A 21,744-nucleotide genomic window follows, 5' to 3' on the forward strand; every position below is an offset into this window, starting at 1 on the left:
TTACGACTGCATCACTTAGCAATGGAATTTTTGGTCCCAATTACCGTTGTTAATTGAGGACTACCTGTATTGCCTCAACACCACACTGAAACAGTTTTCACTAATATCTAAACGCAAAGGTGTACAGATTTTTCAAGAGGACTGCAATTGACTACACATATTTCTTCTATCTTGACTCTTATTTCATCATGCATATCCTTGCTTATATTCTCATTCTCTAATGTAATATTGAAATACAGTTATTGATTTGGTTTTATAAATCAGGTACTCATGTTTTACACAGCTGGTAATTGATTTTTTTTCATTTTAGCGCTTTCAAAGATACATTTTAAAACATTTGTGGTGATTGATTTATATTTGATAGTAGTCCCCACTCACCTATCTACCCAGAACACATAATGGCAGCACTTGATCAATCACATGTTTAGTAAAAAAGATGGTTTTGGGGATATTGGTGGTGGGTTTTTAATAGGTCAATGAGTGTTTGATTTCTTTCTTTTTAGGAAAGCACTGAACAAGTTGAAAACAAGGTTGGTAAAAAACTTCCTAAGCATCTAGATGATGATGAAGACCGGAAGAACCCAGCATACATTCCTCGCAAAGGTCTTTTCTTTGAGCATGACCTCCGTGGACAGACCCAGGAAGAAGAAGTCCGGTGGGTGATAGGAATAGCAGGAAGCAATTGCAGAAAGAATTCATAGGCAGGTCATTTTACTTGAAGGCACAACTGACTGCTTACAGAAAAAGTTGTACAAGCCAGTAAAGAGGACTATATTTTCGCTTCTCAATTTTGTCTCATTCTATGGGTAATAAAGTAAAATAATGAAGTTGAAGGAATGTATGAAACCCCTTCTCAGTGTTTTAGTGGTTATTGGATGATTGATTGACTTTGGGCAGCCATAAATAGGAGAGTAGAGCTCTAATAAAGCATTATTTTACAGAAGCAACTATTTCCTTTGACTATGGTGGCAAAGCCTTCCCAGATGAGGTATTTTTCTGTTGAGAAGCCTGGTGGCCTTTCAGAAATCTATGAAGACTTTTTTTTAAAAATTGCCAAGCTTTTGGTTTTGATCTGAATTTCCCCTTGTAGAATCATTTTATTTTTAATGGCTCTGACTGTCCTTATATCTGTGGGATAGAGTCCTTTGATCTCTCTGTTGCTTCCAAGGCAAGGTACAAATTAATAAATTCTTATTGTTTTTCTTTATCCTGATACACAAGACCTAAGGGTCGCCAGCGTAAGTTGTGGAAAGATGAGGGACGGTGGGAACATGACAAGTTTCGAGAAGATGAGCAAGCACCAAAAACCAGACAAGAGCTGATTGCTCTTTATGGATATGATATCCGCTCTGCACACAACCCTGATGACATCAAGCCCAGGAGGATGCGCAAACCAAGGTGAATTTGTAGGAACATGGTTCTGTGTACTGTTTATGGAATAATATTGATTTTTTTCCTGACCTTGACAGAGGAGCAATTGTGATGAAGAACTCAACATAAAATATTCATTTCTTATTGATAGCATCTCCTCTTCATTCAGGTTTGGGAGTCCACCACAGAGAGAACCCAACTGGTCCAGTGAACGACCAAGTAAGCCACCACGACACCAGAGTGTAGACAGTTCTTCTGTGGCACCTCGGACATTCATTAATCGAAACTCAGCAGGGACAGGACGGATGGCCACTCCAAGGGCATTCCCCAAACCCAGTGGCTATAAAGAGACTCGCCCAAGCTATCGAGCTGTAGATGTAAATAGTCAACATGCGCCTCGCTTCAGTGAACAGTCAAAGCCTGAGAGCAGTTACCGGACCAGACGATCAGATCCAATCCCAGCACGGGAGCCTTCTCCCAAGTCTGAGATACCACATACTGAAAAAAGCCCTGTTAAAAAAGAAGAAGTTGTTTTGGAAAATCAAACTCCACCTGCAGATGTTCTACAGACACAACCAGATAGGCCTGTGGAAAAGAAATCCTATTCTCGGGCAAGGAGGAGTCGGAACAAAGCAGGCGAGACAGGAAAATTGGCAGATGAAATTCCACCTCCATCAGGGTTGATGCCAGCACCATTAAAAACTGCTGATATTATACCATCTCCTTCTCCAGCTAAGACTGGTAATTGGGAGGTGCCTGTTGAGGCAAATCTGGATGGTCTTGAACAAGACATGACTCAGTTGAATATGACAGAACAAAACTGGAATCAAGGGCAACCCCAGTTCATACAACCACAGGGTAAGTGGCTCAGCCATGTGCTAAAGCAAAGAGAAATTAATTTTATTCACAGAACATATAATCTATTCCTACAGAGCATTTCAGGAAAAAGTGTTAAGTCAAAAACAGATGAAACATCCTAGAGAACTGCAGTCAAATATTTGATTGCTTATTTCATAGTATGCTGGTTTCAGCTCCTCCTTTTATGGAGAGGGGGTTTGCTTTCTTTCTGCCACTCAGGGTCTTAATGTCAAGCCAGTGCAACCAGAGTATCTTAGTGTCAGAGAGGTGGATAATATAGGCAGGCTCCCTTCTGCCTTCTTTCCATCTCTGTGCTGGTAGGACAACTTAGTCACTTACTGCCAGGAGCTTTGATATCCTCACAAAATGTTTGTTTATCACAGTATAATCATAAGAGGTGGATGCATTCTGCAGCTAACCATGTTATTTGGCAAGAACTTAGCTCTGTGTGCCTTTATTCTAACTTGAAGCCCAAGAAGGGAGCAAGTTTAGTCAGTTCTGGTTGGGGTGGGTTGACGTCAACTTTGTAACAAAGTCAGTGCCTCTAGCTGTGGAGGCTTCACATTCTGCTTTATATATTTGTGGCATTTAAATGCTGCCTCTCCTTCAGGAGCTCAGAGTGGTGTGTTTAGTACTCCCTCTCCAATCCAGTAAGGTAAGCTAAATTTAAAAATAATCACCCAGACTCTCTCAAAAACCTTGGCCAAATGTGAACCTGAATCTTGATTTTTCCATTCAGGTTCAACACTCTTACTTTGGGGTAGGCAAACCTGAGCTGGTGAACATTTATAATTTTGGCAGCATTTTGGGGTGATGTAATAAAGTGACTACCATAGGAGGAGGCTTGCAAATTCACAAAGTATCTTATCATAATAGATGTGGTGCAGCCTTGAACTTTGTTGAGAAATGTGCCCACTTGCTCAGACCAATTACAGTAGGGATGGCATCATTACCTATTTGCCAATTTGGGTGTTTTGCCATTAGCCACCTCTATTATGGCAGTAGTATTTTAAGCATCCACAAACTACTATCTCCGAAACAGTTTGGTGTTTCCCTCTATAAATCAGACCTTGATGAGGAAGAAGTTGAGTTGGCATATACTTTGACCTTGCTGGACTATTTAAAGAGGGCATACGACAATCTTACCAGGCTCCATCTTCCAAAATTGATCTGACCATTCAGTCCAAATATTTCCTGAAGACCTGCTGAGAGTCTTCATCCCACTAGAGTCTGCAGATCATTTGCGATTTTAGCAGTGGGAGTTGTGTTATAAGCATAGTGCAGGTTATTGATGTTTCTTCCTCCAGTTTCAAAATCTCACTCATCAGCCTCCCTTGTAATATTTTCAGCACATAGATTGAATAAATAAGAAGAGAATGTACAGCTTTCTTTCACCCGTTTGCTGACTTGAAGCTAGTTTTTACCGTGTTCTGTCTGGACTATGGCTTCCTGTCTTGTTTATAGTTTTGCATGAGGACAATGAAATGTTCCGGGGGTCCCATTTTACTAAGGACATTCCACAGCTTGATATGATCAACACAATTAAAGGCCTTTCTATAGTCAGTGAAGCACATATTAACACCTTTTTGGCATTCTTTGGCTTTGTCAATTATCCAGTGTGCATCAGCAGTAATAATGTCTCTTGTTCCTTGGTCTTTTCTAAAACCAGACTGAATGTCTGGCATCTCTGTTTCCATGTAGGGCTTTAATTTCTAGCATTGGATGATCCTAAGCATTATTTTGCTAGCATGTGAAATTAAGGATATTGTATAATAGTTTGCACACACTGTTAAGTTTCCTGTCTTTGGTATTGGTATGTAGACTGACCTCTTCCAACCTCTTGGCTATTATGTTACTTTCCAGATTTGTTGGCATAGTTTGGTTCAAACTTTTGCTGAGTCTTCTTCTGGTACCTACCATATTTCTGTAGATATTCCATCAATTCTTGTAGCCTTCCAGCTAGTAATGACCAGGGTGCTGATCCAAGTTCATCTTCTAGTCTAGAGGGTCTTCTAAACAAGAAATAAATTCTAAGGTGTCTTGGATATTAACATCCCTACTGTACAGAATTTTAGTTCACTCCTTCCATCTTTGTTTGATCTTCTTTGAATCAGTTACTATCTGTCCATTGGCATCCTTTAGCATTTTAATTTGAGGTTGGAACCTGCTTCTGAGTTCAGAGATCATTTGGAAGACCTTCTTTGTTTTTCCATGTCTGTTTCCATCTTCGGTGTCTGTACAGATGTTGTTGTAATACTGCTTCTTGTCTCTTCTAACAGTTTTCTGAAATACTTTGGTAAGTTCCTTTCCGAGATTTTTGTCTTGGCAATTTCCACAGTCTGTTCTGACATCCAGTTTGGTTTCTTCTGTTTTTTGGTCTTTGGCTGTCTCTTTTCACATTCACAAATACAGTAACAACTTATTTGATTTCATTCCACAATTTCTGTGGTACAGTACTTCAAAGCAATTTTTGATATTCTCCTTGAAAATAGTGGTTATATGTTCCAGATAAATGTTGTGGAAACTGGTTGGCTTTGTTGTTCTACTTAGCTTAACTTGGAACTTAAACATGAGCACAGTTTGTGATCTGTTCCAAATCTTTGCTGTTACAACTGAGCTCTTCCCTCCCTATACCAATAATATAATCAATTTGATTTCTGTGTGCTGTGGTGATGTTCACACAGACACACACAGACACACACACACTGTTTCCGTTTGAAGAATGTGTTAGCAATGAAAAAAATCATTAGATTGGCATAAATTTGTAAGTTGTTCACCTACTTCATTTCCATTTCCTAGGTCATATAGTTTTAACAACATTTTTCTCATTATTTCCAATAAAATACCAATTTGGTATTTTAATTTCCAACCAAAATTGGAACATCTCACTTGCATGTTTTTCAATTTCAGATTTAATATGACGATAAAACTTATCAACCTCCTGTTGCATCAGTGTTTTGATCATAAACTTGGATAACTAAGTGCTGTCTTTGCTATATCTTTCCTAACTATGAAAACAATGCCATTCCTTCTTTGCTTTTCATGTCCTGAGTAGTAAACAGTTTGATTTTCTGGCTGAAAGTGTCAATTTCCAGTCCATTTCTATTTGCTGATGCCTAAGATGTCAATGTGTAGTTGATACATTTCCTACTTTTGTTTCACATTTCTTAACGTTCCATTGTACTTCCCCTGTAATGTTCTCTTTGCAGCTTCAGATTTTCTTTTCCTGTATGGCAATATCAGCAACTAGATGTCTGGAAGGCTTTCATCTAAGTGCATCATATACCAGTAGTACTCAAAAAATCCTCAGCTCTTCCTCAGTAGCATGTTCAGTGCCATCTGACCTGAGGGGCCCATCATCTGGCACTCTATCATTATTCTCTTTCTCTTGTTCACCTTTGTGGTTTTCTTGGTGAAACACATGAGTGGTTTATCACTGCCTTCTGCGCTGTATGAAATGATGCCTTTGCTGTTGTAACTTAAATGATCATCTGCCTCCAGCATCTTTCTGTATTGCTGCTGCCCAATTTAGATGCCTGCTTGCTTTAGCTGGGCAGCTGGGATGACTTGCATGTCTTGGATGACCCTGCTGGGAATATATACTCTTGGTATACACTCCCAGTGTTCTTTGCTCATCCCTCCTAGGACCACCCCTGCCATGAGGCAGCATAGGAGGACTTGGGGAGACCTATCTCAGCAGATAGTGTTTGCTTTTTTCCTTTTATCTAGACCTTCTCCGAACTTGCTTTCTGTTTTTTAGAATTTTCTTAATATTAGGGTAAAGCTGAGGAATAATTGGTGTCCCTCCCCCCCATTTTCTCTTTCCTAACAGGTATGCCTAATCAGATGCACATTGGAGCAGCCCCACCTCCTCAGTTCAACAGGATAGACGACATGGTAACATTCCTATGTCTTTCTTGCTTCTGAAATGATGGATCTGATTGGCAGCTAGAAGGCAGAGAGTAGTTGTAGAATTTCCCATGGAAGGAACGAGAGAGTCTTCATCAAGCAGCAGAATCAGTTGGGCAACTTGAGTCTAGTGGGATACTGGCCTCTGTCATAGATTCATCTAGCCTTGGTTTGATGTTTTTGGAATGCAGAATGATGGACAGGACATGATACCTATAGGACCCAATCCTCCTTGTGTACTGCAAGAGAGAAACGTGAATGCACTATAAAAAAGAACAGCTAATCATTCCTGGGGAAAGTTTCTCACAGGCTTCCTGTCTCTCCTCCAAAACATTTTGCCACTCTGAGCCTCCAGGAACTGGAAGATTGGGAATTAAAAAGAGATGTATCTGGGGTTCATCTCTCAGGATTTTGCAAAAACCATTTTTTAAGGAGACAGAAGATGCAATGTAATCTTAATAATCAGAAGAACTTTTATGGCTAGCAAAGCTCACCATGTAGGAAAAGAATTGATTCTGGCAATCTGCTAAGAAATTAGATATTGTTATGCTTTTTTCCAGGGGGTTCAAGGTGGGCGTGCAAAGCGCTACTCATCTCAGCGTCAGAGGCCTGTCCCAGAGCCTGCTCCACCAGTCCACATAAGCATAATGGAAGGGCATTACTATGACACATGTGAGTGCACACTATTCATTAAAAGGACTCTTAGACCTTTTCTGAATTGGGTTTTGCAGTACCGTGGGCTACAAACTATTTACCTTTTATAAAGCACCTGAAACACTTGTTCAGAGAAATAAGATTCATGTGTACTAGAATAATGGGAAGATTGAAGAGGAAGCTCTCAGTGAGAAACTAAATAGGTACTTTTGCTAAACCCCCAAGGGGCTTTGCCTGTGGTGAGCAAGAAAAAGGATTTCTGGAAGCCTGCTCTTCGTTAGAAAACTGTTTATTTCTAAAGCTTAGAGTTTTACCATTTTTATCTATTTCATATACATCCTGTCTTTAGTTTGACACACTTGATAGAATGTATGGTGCTGTCCTGTTTGAGTGACAGGTAGTCCTTGTGTTACGACCACTCATTCAGCAACCATTCAGAGTTACGTTGGTGCTGAACAAGGGGGACTTAATTCACAACAGCCCTGAGAAATAGTAACTGATCCACTGTTGACTTGAACCCAGTTTTCTGCTCCAGCTGCTAATATATTGAACTGTTTAAGAATTATATGTTGTTATGGTTACTCTGCCTGATGGCAACTGTGGCTTCTTTTTACTTCCATCTGAACGTAATAATGGCTAAACTATCAGTGTTAGAGGGATAATGTCTAATGGTTTGTCATTACAGTACAGTTCCAAGGTCCAATTTATACACACGGTGAAAATCCTCCCCCGCTTCCTCCCCAAGGAGTAATTGTTCAACCAGAAATGCATCTCCCACATCCAGGTAGGGACTTTTCATAGCTCCTCTTCTTCCTTTCATTTTTCTCTAACACTCCCTTTGCACTTAAGTTTTGTTGGAGATATCCCCAAATCCCTGTAGCGCATCACTTATTTGTGATACATGTCAACAAACATATTGTCTGCTGTTAACAACAACAACAAAAAAGTGAGATGGTTTGTCATTTCTAGTACATGGTTGCTGTTCTGCATTAGAGAAGCTATTAACTTCTATAATGACCAGTATATGTGAATTCTGTAAGGGGATTGAGGAAGATGAAAAATAGGTGCATTTCTTTCCTCCTTCACTGTTTTGTGGCGTCAAAGCTCTTCTGCACTACTATAAACCTTCACTCACTTATACATTGTTAGTGCCATAGCGAAGCTTTGGATTCCAGTCTGCCATTTTGCTGTTTTGCAAAAGCTCTTACAAATATCTAAAAGACAAAACTCCAAAACAAGTTTGGTAACTCAGATACGTCATGTGAACAAAAGTTCGGGGGGTAGTTTCCTGTGTTCTCTGCAAGCAGTAGAATCCCATATGAATTTTGCACACTGGAGTGACTTTAATAGAAGGAAAAATGAAACCTGTATGTGAGGCTGGATTTAATGGGGCCACAAAGGGGAAGGGATTTTTTTGGAACGTATTGATCCTTTGGAAGAGGAGAACATTCTGAATCATTGGTTTCTCATATTAGATATTTGGAGGCATAGTTTAAATTTTTATCTTTCTGTTTTGGAGAGAGGAGAATCATACCTATTTCAGATCCTACCTCCAACAAGGAAAGACTGTCTTTTACTGTGCCTACCTGATATTTTTAAAACTTTATTTTCCTCTCCCCTTGGATGCCTTCTTAAAATGTAACAAGCTGGCAGGGTTGGCATGCTCTGGGTCCCTTTGATTAAATAGTGCCATATATTGGATCCAGGAAGCATGTCTTCTCTATCATGCCATCTGCCCTCTGGAATGAGATCCATGCGGCTCCCACCCTGATGGCATTCCAGAAGGCCTTCAAGATCTGGCTGTTCTCTGAGGCTTTGGGTTAGGGTAGATGGATGAGTTTATATCCATGTTCTTATTGAGTTGTCTGATACCATCTTGGTTATTTATATTGTACTGTGCTTTTATTTTGTTCCTTGCCCAGAGATCTTTTGGAGTCAGGCAATGTCTTTTAAATTTATATAGAGTCAGAGGGAAGATTTTCTGATCCTTCTGCTAATTGGGTATATTGACCTTTGAAGATCAGTCTCTGCAAGCAAAGAACAGGGATATATGTGGCATATTGTAGACATATGCTCCAGTGACTTATTCTCCTTAGAAGTCAGATAGATTAATTCTTTTAAATGAGCAGATATACTAAAATGTTATCTATTCCATCTGTGCTTCCTGATGCCATTTTGATTTCAAAATTGTTTGACTACTTTATCTGTCTCTGCCAGGATTACATCCACATCAGACACCTGCACCTTTGGCTAACCCTGGCTTATACCCTCCTCCTGTCTCCATGCCCCCTGGACAGCAGCCACCACCTCCACCTCCGCAACAGCTGTTAGCACCAACCTACTTCTCCCCTCCTCCTGGAGTAATGAATTTTGGCAATCCCAGTTACCCCTACCCTCCAGGAGCACTTCCACCTCCCCATCTGTATCCTAACGCTCAAGTAAGCCTACTTACAGTTTTGCTTTTAAATGCTGAAGGTTTTTTTGGACTTTTTGCCAAAGAAGAAAAAAATGAACTGATGATTTATGGATTTGAAGATTAAGAAAAATGCAGATGAAAGGAGGGGATTTGCAAAATATTTGAGGAGGAAGGACAATAAGATAGTAATTATATGTTGAAAAGAAGGTCAGAAGTCATTTATATATTTCTTAACTTTAGTTTTCTTTTTCTGTCCTTGCACTTTTTTGTTTTTGTTTTTTCTTTTTTTCTTTTGATTTGTCTTTTATTATATGAAAAATTTTAATAAATATAAATAAAAAATGGCTGAAATTTAGTGATAGATGGCAACAGTACATGCTATTGGCTTGTCCTGTTTGTTGGAGTTCTTTAATAAGTAATCTACAAAATTGGTGATTAATTTTGGTTTGCTTTTTAGAGATATGATTTAATGATGATCACTCAGTCATCAGATGAACAAAAAATATATGTTGCATATAGGAAACATGAGAGCCAGTGGGGTGTACTGGTTAAGGCCCAGACTAGAAACTGGGAGACTGTGAGTTCTGGTCCTGCCTTAGGCATGAAGGCAACTTGATGACCTTGGCCCAGTCACTCCTTCTCAACCCTAGGAAGAAGGTAATGACAAGCTACTTCCAAAAGTCTTGCCAAGAAAACTTCAGGGACTAGTCTAGGCAATCACCAAGAGTCAACATTGACTCAAAGGCACCCCCCAAAAAAAGTTGTGGATATACTGATGTAATGAAAACTTGATAACTTCCTTATTTTTAATCAATACTACTTGATGTGGAATTGATAGTCCTAAAGTGAGTTTTAAGTGCACTGATTTTCCATCTGAGCTGAAACGTAGACCACCTTAGTGTCAGCAAGATGTCTGATTCATGTGCTTTTGGACTAAGCCAGAGTACTGGTGAAGAGATAAAATAAAAGTTCATTGTACAGAGAAAAAGAGCAGTTAAGTTTGGTGGATTACAATAATGCAGGAAGGAATAATACAGCAATTCTGGTAGCTGCTAAAGAATGAAATACAGTACATTGTTTCTTAGAATAGAATGTATCCTTAAAAAATCTTCATGTGCAAGTTTTAATAAAATGTTTGTCTTTCAGTAGGCAGTTCAAAGGTTTTTTTTAACATACAAGGTTGATATTTTATAATTTTACAGTTTACTAGGTGTTGGTGTCTTTTTGAACTCATTGAATTTCTAATTCAGTTAATATGTCTGTGTTTTGAATTTCAATGAATTAAAAATGTATATACAATAACATTTTGGAACGAACTAATAATATTCTTTCCTTTTGGCTTTGCAGGCCCAATCTCAGGTGTATGGAGGGGTCACCTATTACAACACAGTCCAGCAACAAGTACAACCCAAACCTTCACCACCCCGAAGAACCTCCCAGCCGGTCACTATCAAGCCACCCCCTCCTGAGGTTGGTTGTTTCCCTCTGTCTCTTTCTAGTTCAATTATTGTGTCTGCTTCCATGGGACAAATGTCATTAACTAGTGAGAGTGGTTGAACTCTCCACCTGACTGATACGTTGCAAACTCTAATTTCTTGTTACAGGTTGTAAATGGGGTTCATGTTAACATTTATAAAGACTTTTGAAGATAAACTTAGAATTTAAAATCAAGGTTGATATCTAGATGCTATTTGACTAAACTAAAAACATATTTTAAAATCCATCTTTTTAATTGCAGCTTCACTATTTGACAGATTACCTCATAATAAATCTAAACTTTTTTCTGTGCAATGTATAAATAAATGTACCACTATTTACTTGATCTGGCAAAAGCTTCACATTTTTAGTGTTTTATCTTTATTTTGTATGTTATTCTTTTCATATGAAAATATATGATGCTCTATTACTTCATCAGCACAACATTAATAGACATTGGGCCAGTCACTCTCCCTCAGCCCAACTCACCTCACAGGGTTGTTGTTGTGGGGAAAATAGGAGGAGGAAGGAATATTTGGTATGTTCGCCGCCTTGAGTTATTTTATAAAATAATAAAGGGATAGTAAATACATAAAAAATAAATATAAAATAGTGTTCCAAATTCTGTGAAGATAAGCGTTTCCCTTTTTAAAGTGTGGGGAAGAGTCTATAGTTCTCAAGAAACCCCATTTCCTTATTATGGGGCCACAGATTAAGATAAATTCCTAAAACCTTTTGTAGAAAACAGGAATAACTGAATTGTTTTAATCTTGGTTTCTTGACTTTTTTTTTATGATCAGTTACCCAATAGAGGATACACCTGTAAATTAAATTCAGATCTTACATTTGCTTATTTCATATTAAAGTGTTGAATTGATAGGTAGCAAAAGTTGGTAAAGTTAAGGACTTAGAATAATATATTTGTATCCACAGTTAACTTCTGACTATTCTCTAGATAAATACTGACTAAACTCACAATTTGTGACTGGGCCACACCATTTCAGACTGAAGTTGGGAGTTTGGTGATGGAATGTTGCTTAAAACTTCCTCCTTCCATGTAGGCAGGTAGAATGTCACAAAGAATGCTGAGTTAAAATTGTTCTGCAGGAATATTACTTGTAAGGAGCTCTGTGGTTGGACACAGTAGTAAAGCAAAGGATATGTGCTTGTGTATAGTGGCCAAGAAAAAGGATACTGTTTCATAAAGGAGAATTGCTTGGGATATGATCAAGAATTTGGTTAGATCTTGGTGACAATAAGCTATGTTTACAAAGGGGGAACAGGCATGTGGCTGAAGTGGCTGGGAGTTGATGCTTGACTGTGCTCCCAACTCAGCACCTCTTTTAGCAGCCAGTTTTGCCTGGTTTGTGATTTTTTCTTGGGAAAAGTGTGGGGGTAGGTAAGATCCTGCTTCAAGAAAGAGTTGCTTCTCTGCAGAGAAGGGCGGTGGGCAAGAGGCTTCACACTGCCAGCTCCAAAGCCATGTTAATGAAAGGGTTCTGCTCTTTTCCCCCTTCTCATTTCTATCTAGGATGGCAGAAATGAAAAATCCAAAGAAAGGAGCAACATTTAGAATTCTGCATCTTGCTGATTTCATAGAGTACCAGAGCTGGCCCTGTGGAAGACAGAAGACAGCTCCTTTGTGGAACCTCTCCTCTCTTTTCCCTTGGTAATGAATGATGCACCTGGGTGCAGATACTTCTGCTAGGCCAGGCCATATCAGTATCAAAACCGAGGCAAGATGTCTGTCAGAAGGGTACCAGCAAAATCAGATATCTTTGCAGTCCCTTTTTTTCTGGTACATCGTTCGATGGAAGATTTATCTGCTCGCTGACAGAGGAGCAGTTCTATTCCTTTCTAAATGTGACAGTTTTCAAGTGTCAGGCTAAAACTATTCAATGCATCCCTCTGTTCGTTTCCCATCTGATGTACCTGTCCCTCTTTCTTTCTGTTCTGTTTAACTGGCCTTGTTAACTTGAGTTATATGAATTTGTTTTCCTTGGCTGTATTTTTTTCCCAACAGTACAATTTTAAAATAAGTCATGCTAGGACAAATTTTTGTTCATTTCTTGAGATTGAGATTATCGAGGGCATGGGTCACCTTACCTGAAAACCATAATGACAAAAACATTTGTCAGTTTTTCAGGAAACAAACTTTAGTTCATAAAGAGACCCAGTGGCAAAGATCTACTTAACATTTTTTCTATGAGCTGTCCCCCCACCAAATCTTTTACATGTGCAAGATTAAGCATTTAAGTAGTTGGTGCCCTACAATAACCTTAAAAGATAGACATTTCATGCTCAAACCGATCTCTGGTGCATTGTTTAGAAGGCATAAAAGGTGTTTGCTCCTTGTACAGCACTATCCGTTCTTCAAAGCTCTAAATCAGTGTTTCTGAACCATGGCAACTTTAAGCTGTGTGGACTTCGACTCCCAGAATTCCCCATGCTGGCTGAGAATTCTGGGAGCTGAAGTCCACACAGCTTAGAGTTGCCAAGGTTGAGAAACACTGTTCTAAATGATGCCTCACAGTCAGTCTTTTTCTTGCCTGCCTTTGCAGCTTATGGTTTCCTTGTCAGGCTGCATGGCTTCCACTCACCTCTTGTAATCCTCCTAAACTTTGAATGTACTTAATTTGCTTACAAAACCATATTAGGAAATGACCACCTTGTAGCCATTTGGGCAGGCAGAAATTGATTGGCATTGAATTAACCTTTGGTGATGTTTTCAGAAGACATCCTGGATCTGTCTGCTTTTTTTTTTGGTGCATGTGTAAATTCCTGCTTGGGGTGTACCAGGGCCTATTTTTGTTTTAAAAAAATTGATTCTATTAATTTTAAAAAGCAAACAAGTTCAGTTAGTGTTTGAAGAAAAGCCCTGTATGTTGAAAATATATTTGGGGTTTTTTTCTGCCTTAATGTTTAAATGTATTCTTTTAACATCAGTCTTGAAATCTTAGACCTAAGGACACTGTGATAGCTAATTCTTGTTAATAAATATTTTTTTTTGTTCCTGTTTCCAAATTGCTCTTTTTGTGTAAATAGTACTGCAGTGTTTGATGCAAAAGATAATACGTGGTAGATACTCAGTGGAAGCTGGTCCATTAACCTTTCCATCTATCCTCAGCCAGCCCCTGCTTCCTTCCTCCTTATTTATAACCAGTTCTCATCATGGTATTAGTTGTCAGCCTCCTCCATATTAGTACCTCAGCCTTGTATGAGCAGGCAGGTGCTTCTCTAAAAATGTTCGTAGTTATACAGTATAAGATTTTTTAAATCCCCTTAAAACAGAGGCAGACAACCTTTTCCAATGAAAGGCCACATTTAATATTTTTTGCAGTGGGAGTTTGGGAATTTTGTCTTTTTTAAACAGTGATAGCCTATTTCAAGGTTTATACTACAGTTTTCATCTGTTTCCCACCTCAAAACAGCAGGGAGTTATGTATGCAGTTGGGTTTTGGTGTAAAGGTGACTTGAGGGCTGTAGTAAGGGTATGAAAGATTAACAGAGTCCTCCAAATATGCAGACTTCAACTTTTAGAATTATCAGCAGTGGCTATACTGTTTGGGAATTCTGGGAGTTAAAGCCAAGACACCTGGAGGATGCCTATGTTGGTCTGACTAATGGTTGTTGTTATTGGTTTTGGTTCCTGAAGCAGCATTTTTTTACAATTTGAAGAATTTTGCTTTTATTGTATTTTAATCTGTAGTTATTTTAATTTTATTGTAAACTGCCCAGAGTCACTCTTAGTGAGATGGGTGGCAACAAAATATGAAATATAAATAAATAAATTTTTCCTGCTTGGGAGAGACTGGTGAGTGGGGAGAAGCAGCAGCAGGGGTTTCTCTTAGTGTAGAATTCAGGGGCATTAACAAAAGATGCCTGGGGAATGGTTCCATATTCATTGTGGAGAAAGGAAAAAAATATGGAGTGCTTGGGAAAATATTTTTAAGTGAAAGATTTTGCTCTTAGCTATAAACAATAAGCTTGTAATGGGATTGGGAGACAGTGTTTAACTTCTAAAAGCTGAAATACAAGGTGCAATAGGAAAGAACTATACAATCTTCCTTAAAGCCTTTCTTTTAATGGTTGACTGTGTGAAAGAGAACAAGGTAGAGATGATACAGGTAATGGGATGTACTCAATAGGCACCAATCAACTGAAAATTTAGGAACATGTCTCTGAGGCTAATTCTAGCAAGATAATAATAGGTTTCCTAGACAAATGTTTTTGTTCTAAAGAAATGCTTTGGGTCAACTGCAGTAATAATGAATGCGACATATTCAATGCACTTCTGTTTGACTGAAGTAAATCCAATAAGATTTGGATGCCGCAGATGAGAGGAATAAATTTCCATAAGTATTAGCCTTCACATTTTAACTTCAGTTCAGCTTATAGCAGTCCAGGCCCTGTCTCAATTCCTTCCAACCGGGACAGAGGAAAGGCCTTCAATCCCTGGCTCCTCTAGCTTTGAGTCTTCCTTTCTTCTCAAGCACAGATGAGAGGAAGACTAATACCATTGCCAGAGGATACTGTTAGAGCCAACAGCAGACTGAGATCAGGCCAGGCTCCTGCCTAGAAGATGGCTCTGAAAGCACCTATTTTTCCACAGTTGTGGATGGGTGCTCACTGCTGACTGTGATTAGAGCATATGTCTCTAATGCTGGCCTTTCTGTAAGGTTACTTTTTCGTACCTGGAGCAATGGCCTAATTGGAAGTTCAAATGGAATACTTTATTACTGTCAAAGTTCAGCACCATGCCCCCCCCCCAATAACAACTACAAAAAGACAAATAATACAGGAGGAACTTAGTCTCAGGATCTATCTGCTGCATTCTTGAAGCTACATAACAGAACTTGGTGATGTTATAAGTGATCTGAAAGTTCCTTTCAGCTAACAGGATGGCCACATAATCTTTTGACTCTCCCGGAGTTATTACAAAAAAAAGATCAAATTTTGGTGTAAGGCCAAATAAAATCTACAGTGTAAAAGCACTCTTGTAATCACTTAGATTTCATCCATACCACAAAGACACAAGTGGCAAGTTATAGGAGCTTTATTATGCCTGCCCTGTAGTAGTGCAGAAGGAAGGGGGTTGCAATATGCTCTTGCAAAGGCCCATCGGGATTTAGAATAGAATAAATCACTGGGCAAAGATAACATGCCATGCCTTCCATTAAATATAATTGGGGGTCCTATCGAAATTATATAATTATAAGATAAAAGGGATAGTAGTGAGGCTACAGTTCTTTTCCCCCTCCCGCATCAGGGAATCAAGTATGATAGCATGTGGGACTACTGAACCAAGCTAAGAGATTATTTTGAAGTTCAGTTAGGTGACTGAAGGAATTGTACTGCAGTGCTCAAGAGCTTTTAGGGTCATTGCTAGATAAAAGAATAGGGACACAATACTAGCAATCCTTTCCTTTGCCTTATCTCTCCCAATAGGCACAAATCACCATTGTGGATACTATTGGGTGGTTGATTATTTCACATGCCTCAAAATTACCTAGCCAGATTTCTTTGTGGTAGGGGTGGGTGGTCATATGGAGTCCTTGAAGCTCCTTGAAGTTCTATCACCACTTTTTGCTGTCAAATTATCAAGCCTCAGCACCAAATCTCCTGCCAATATCGTACAGGAAATTAATGGCATCATGGCAAATGTTATACAGTACACTTTACAGGCTACCCCCATTCTGACATGCCTCCTGGGCTGACTAATAACCAAGCCAGTAGAGGGCAGCATAATTCACAACTAATTGTTCTATGAAGCAGAGTCAGCAGGAGGGAGGGAGTGTCTTAATACTGACATTTAAGTTATACAAATAACATCCCCAGTGAAAATGGGGGTGATATCATTTTTACTATCCTTTCCATATAGGGCTATTAGCTTTGGAGGGGAACAAAACTCCACCTTATTTCGGCCATGCCATGCGGTCAAACTTGCTTGAAAAGGCAATTATGCTGGGAATGGTCAGCGGTAAAAGGAAACGAGGCCGTCAAAAGACACGGTGGCTAGACACCATCAAAGCTGACACTAGCCAGATCATAAAACAACTAAAAGAAGTTGTACAAGATAGGAAAATGTGGAGAGAGCTGGTCCGTAGAATTGTGGAGAATTGGACATGATTGAACAGATAGCATCATCATCATGGAGGGGACAATGCGGCATTTACCTGAGAGGGAAGCTATAAACAATTAAAAAGAGGTTCAGAATTAGCATTTTCATTAATAAGGTTCACACATTATGGTAAGATATACATACATATAAAATGGTTTGTTAGGTTTTATAGTATGTATTGTATGAATCCAGCCATTTTACTAAACAAGCCCTGATTAAAATAAAGATATGGCAGGTTATGTGAACCCAGTCACAGAAGGTACTTTCTCTTAAGCCTGTATGAGCAGCAACAGGAGTTTTTCTCTGAAGTCAGGCAAATGCCTGGTCTAGTTCAGAGGGGTGCCATGTAGCTAATCACCATGGGTGTGGCCCTTAGCATTTTTGCCATAAGTGAAAAGTATGACCCTAACCTTCAAATAGTTATAAAGAACGTTTGCAGGACTTTCGAGGGTGGGTCGGAAAATAAGACTGCACTTTATATTGGTATTTATTCCTTTTCTAATTTTGCATGTTTGGGCAATCTGTCACAACTTTGGAGATGCTTTTTGTAATTTTGAGTATCAGCAGCCACAGTGGTAGGAGCAATAGTGTGAAATGGCTAAGGTTAGAATTTGGTTTCTCTTTGTGGGCAGTTAAAATCCTTTTTTTTTTTTGGTGCCTTCGAGTCAGTGTTGACTTCTAGACTAGTCCATGCAATTTTCTTGGTAAGATTTTAGAAGTGGTTTTCCATTGCCTTCATAACCAGCCCAAGGTCACACAACTGGCTTCATGCCTAAGGTGGGACCAGAATTCATCATCTCATGGTTTCTAGCCAGATATCTTAACCACTACACCAAACTGGCTCTCTTAAATACCTACACAGAGTTTAAATTATATATAACAATCATGATGTTTCCATCTAAAAATACAAGTGTCTGAAGCATGAACACTATGCACAACTGAGACATTCAGTGTGGTTTTTAACCTAAGGAAGAATGAAGTAATGAATGTACTTGGTTCCCAACGAAAATCCCATGTGGGGCTCTGCTTCCAATAGGTGGTTCAGGAGATCTACATGTTTGTGTACAAATCTGTATACAAATTTGATACTTAATAAAATGCTGAATACAGGAATCAATAGATTAATCCTTAAATCTGAATGACCTAAATCTCAGTTATACCACAGTCACAGTCAATTGAGTGGAGAGAGAGAGGGATGCATATATTTGGTGTTATGTATCATTCCACCCAGATTCTCCATATGAGTGGTTCTGTGTGAGTGACAGCATTCCTCCTTGCGAATTACTTACTTACTTATTTAATTCATCCTCTTCTATCTCATTCTTGTTTGATCTTTCAGTTATCCAGTTTATTCTTTTCCCCCCATCCCATCCTTTCATAATCACACAGACACACTTTTTAATTTTGATTAAAGACAATAACTTCAACTGTATTAGTTTAATTATCTTTCAGCCTTGTGTGGTGCAGAGTGGTAGGCGGCAGTATTGCAACCGAAACTCTCCCCATGACCCAAGTTTGATCCCATCAGAGGCTGGATTCTCAGGTAGCTGGCTCAGGTCAACTCGGCCTTCCATCCTTCCGAGGTCAGTAAAATGAGTACCCAGCTTGCTGGGGAAGGTGACGACTGGGGAAGGCAATGGCAAACCACCCCTATATAGTCTCAGGGTGCAACTGGGGGGGGGGCAAGCAGGGCATGTGCCCCAGGTGCTGAGCTGGGGGGGCGCCAAAATGAGCACTGGGGGGGCAAAATGGGTGCAGAATCCATGTTTGCCCCAGGTGACACAGACCCTAGTTGCAGCCCTGTATAGTCTGCCAAGAAAATGTCGCGAAAGCGGCATCCCCCCAAAGGGTTAGACATGACTCGGTGCTTGCACAGCGGGCTTTTCACCTTTCACACAATTATCTTTCATGCATTTATCACTCCTACAAATAATTCCTTAATAAGCTTTCTTTAACTGTGCAGAATAAATATGTTACCTTATTTCTATCATTAGAAATAGGAATAGGAAGAAATAGAAATAGAGCCAGTTTGGTCTAGTGGTTAAGGTGCTGGGCTAGAAACCAGGAGACTGAGAGTTCTAGTCCCGCCTTAGGTACAAAAGCCGGCTGGGTGTCCTTGGGCTAGTCACTCTCTCTCAGTCCAACTCACAGGGTGGTTGTTGTGGGGAAAATAGGAGGAGAAAGGAGTATTTGGTATGTTTGCCGCCTTGAGTTATTTATAAAGAATAATAAAAGCGGGATAGAAAATAAATACAAATAAATTTAAAGGTGGGATAGAAAATAAATTTATTCTGCATGGGCTCCCAGCAGAGTACATCAATAAAACTATAATAAAACCAAGGCAATAATAATACGTTACAGTAACACCGAGTATGCGCTCATCATCCCTCCCTTGTGGTCCAGAACAACTCTGTCTTTACAAGCTTCCAGAAGGCCATTAAAGTAAGTTTTTATCTGACCTTGCATGCAGATGAGCGTTTGTCTTCCTGTCTTTTGTCCTTATAAGAACAAACCCTCTCATTTCATTTTGGCCTGGCTGGCAGCCACATATATTTTAGTCATATTAAGTGGTGTCACCTGAAAGATCAAAAGACTATGTGATGGGAAACTCCACACACCTATTTTTATGGAACTGGGTGTACTTTACCTCCCCATAATGATCTAGGTTTCTTACAAATTTCATCCTATTTAGATTTAAAAAAACAAACAAACCCAGATCCCCCCTCCCCCTTACAAATCAACATGATTTATGGACATGATGATCTGACCATTATGTGAGTCAAGCAGTCTTTGGACTGCCCTACTAAAACCAGAAAATTGAATTGCTGATGTTCAGCAGGAAACGCACATTTCAACAGAGCAGATGGAGGAGGCTACCAAAAAAAAAAAAAGTAGATGTACAACTCCCTAGTAACTTTCATCACTGGCTATGCTGGGCTGAGGCTAAGGCTATTGGCAGTTACAATTCAGCAACATCTGATAGGCCACAAGTTTTCCATTTTCACTTTAAGTGGTAAAAAATAGAATGAGGTTGGAAAAAGACATGGGGAGTATGAACTGGCTTGGATGTTGGGAATTTATTTATTTATATGATTTATATAGCTGCCCATCTCACCCAAGTGACTCTGGGCAGCTTATAAGGATTCAAACACAGAAAAACCCACAGCATATTCCCATCCCCTCCGTACCCAAGGATAAACAAAACCCCACTGACAGAAAAAAGCACATCAGTAACAGCAGAGCTCATCTATCCACCTGACCTAAGTGCCTGGGGAAACAGCCAGGTCTTCAGTGCCTTGCAAAAGGCTAGCAGGGTTAGGACCATCCAAATGTCTGGGGAGATGCTGTTCCACAGGGCAGATGCTGCCACTGAGAAGGCATGACTCAGGAGTCAATCAAAATGGCATTGTCTGTTTATTTGTTCTTCTAGTTGGCTATGATTTCTTTTTATAAGTACAAGTTTCTTTTTTGTAAGCTGCCCAGGGTTGTTAAGAAGATGGGTGGCCTTGAAATGGGATAAATAAATATGGCCAATAAATAACCTTGCCATGAAACAGCACATAAGGTTGTCTTTTAGTCAAGACCAGTGTTTCTCAACCTTAGCATGCTGGCTGAGGAATTCTGGGAGTTGAAGTCCACATAGCTTAAAGTTACCATGGTTGAAAAACATTGGTCAAGACCATTCCTCAGTTTCAGTTGCTCATTTATAAGAGTTATCTAGCAATACTCCTCTGCCACTTGGTCCTACTGAGGAGCAAGGCATCAAAACAACTGCAAGATTTTAATTACTTGAAATGCCAGTCCTTCAAAGGTGGAAGAGGAGATCCTAGCTGACCTAGTGGCCCAGCTAAAATATTTCCTGATCAATACTTCTTGATTATTATAAAGGAGAATGCTAATAACTGGGGCATCTTAGAAGTTAGTATGAAGTTGATCCAGTTTTCAGTTTTGTCTGGATTATATACCCAATACTGGGATCAGAGGAAAAGTTCTAAGATGGTGCCCCTTTCCTTGCCTGCTTTGTGATACTCTGTGTTTAAAGTGCTATCGCTTAAGAACAGAGAAGGATAAGAATAGCTCTGCTGGAACAGGCCAAGGCCCGTCTCAGTCCTGCACAGTGGTCAACCAGGGACCTCCAGAGCAGGGCTTTTCAAACTTTTTCAGGCTGTTAGTTAAAAAGTAATTTCTCAGAACCTCTGATCTGCAAAATGGCAGCTGTGGTGTTTTTCATGGGAGAACAAGACTCATACTTTCCTCTGTACCTTAGAAAAATTGCTATAGATGGTCCATTCAAGTATGCTTTTTTCCCATCAAATTCCCATGGAAGTCTATGGTTCCACAGAACACAGCCTGAAAAACCCTGAGATAGAGTGCTGACAGGCCGGAGATGTACCCCTCTCCTAACATTGTTTGCCTTGCAACTGATACTTGGCGGTGCACTGCCCTCAACCCAGAGGCAACACTGAATATCAAGACAAATAGTCCTTGGCAGACTTCTCCATGAATTTACCCAATCTCCTTTTAAAACCATCCATGATAGTAGCCACACCAGTTTTGTAGTAACAAATTCTCTGTGTTGATTATATGCTGTGTGAATAACTACTAACTTTTGTCTGCTCTAAGTCTCCTAATTAGCCTTATTGCATGATCCCTGGTACTAATGTTTTGAGAGAGGAAGAAAAACTTCTCCCTGCCCACCTTCTGATTTTATAGTTTATGATATGTATCCCCTCAATCCACCAAACATTCTACTTTTTTCTCCCAGCTAAGGTATTTAAGCCCCCAATCATTTTGGTTATCCTCTCATGCAGTTTTTTCCAGCGATAATATACGCTTTTTGAAAAGTGGTGGCTCCAGATGTAGCATACATAGATTTGCATAAGGGCACCATTAACAGTGTTTCAATTTAAGCCCTAATGATCCCTAGCATAGAATTTGC

At 39.5% G+C, this 21,744-nt stretch overlaps 1 protein-coding gene across 1 annotated transcript in view; it reads left to right on the forward strand.

The window, feature by feature from the left end:
- CASC3 (CASC3 exon junction complex subunit) overlaps positions 1-21,744 on the forward strand; it is a 437,671-nt gene that overhangs the window by 7,014 nt on the left and 408,913 nt on the right. The window contains exons 5-13 of the mRNA XM_063300685.1: positions 504-655; positions 1,222-1,398; positions 1,541-2,229; positions 6,062-6,126; positions 6,699-6,810; positions 7,478-7,576; positions 9,010-9,230; positions 10,556-10,678; positions 12,216-13,693. Coding sequence (XP_063156755.1) covers positions 504-655; positions 1,222-1,398; positions 1,541-2,229; positions 6,062-6,126; positions 6,699-6,810; positions 7,478-7,576; positions 9,010-9,230; positions 10,556-10,678; positions 12,216-12,257 — 1,680 coding nt within the window. The 3' untranslated portion in view covers positions 12,258-13,693. The remainder of the gene's footprint in view (positions 1-503; positions 656-1,221; positions 1,399-1,540; positions 2,230-6,061; positions 6,127-6,698; positions 6,811-7,477; positions 7,577-9,009; positions 9,231-10,555; positions 10,679-12,215; positions 13,694-21,744) is intronic.

This window comes from Candoia aspera, chromosome 4 (genome assembly GCF_035149785.1).
Source record: "Candoia aspera isolate rCanAsp1 chromosome 4, rCanAsp1.hap2, whole genome shotgun sequence".
Classification (NCBI taxonomy): Eukaryota; Metazoa; Chordata; class Lepidosauria; order Squamata; family Boidae; genus Candoia; species Candoia aspera.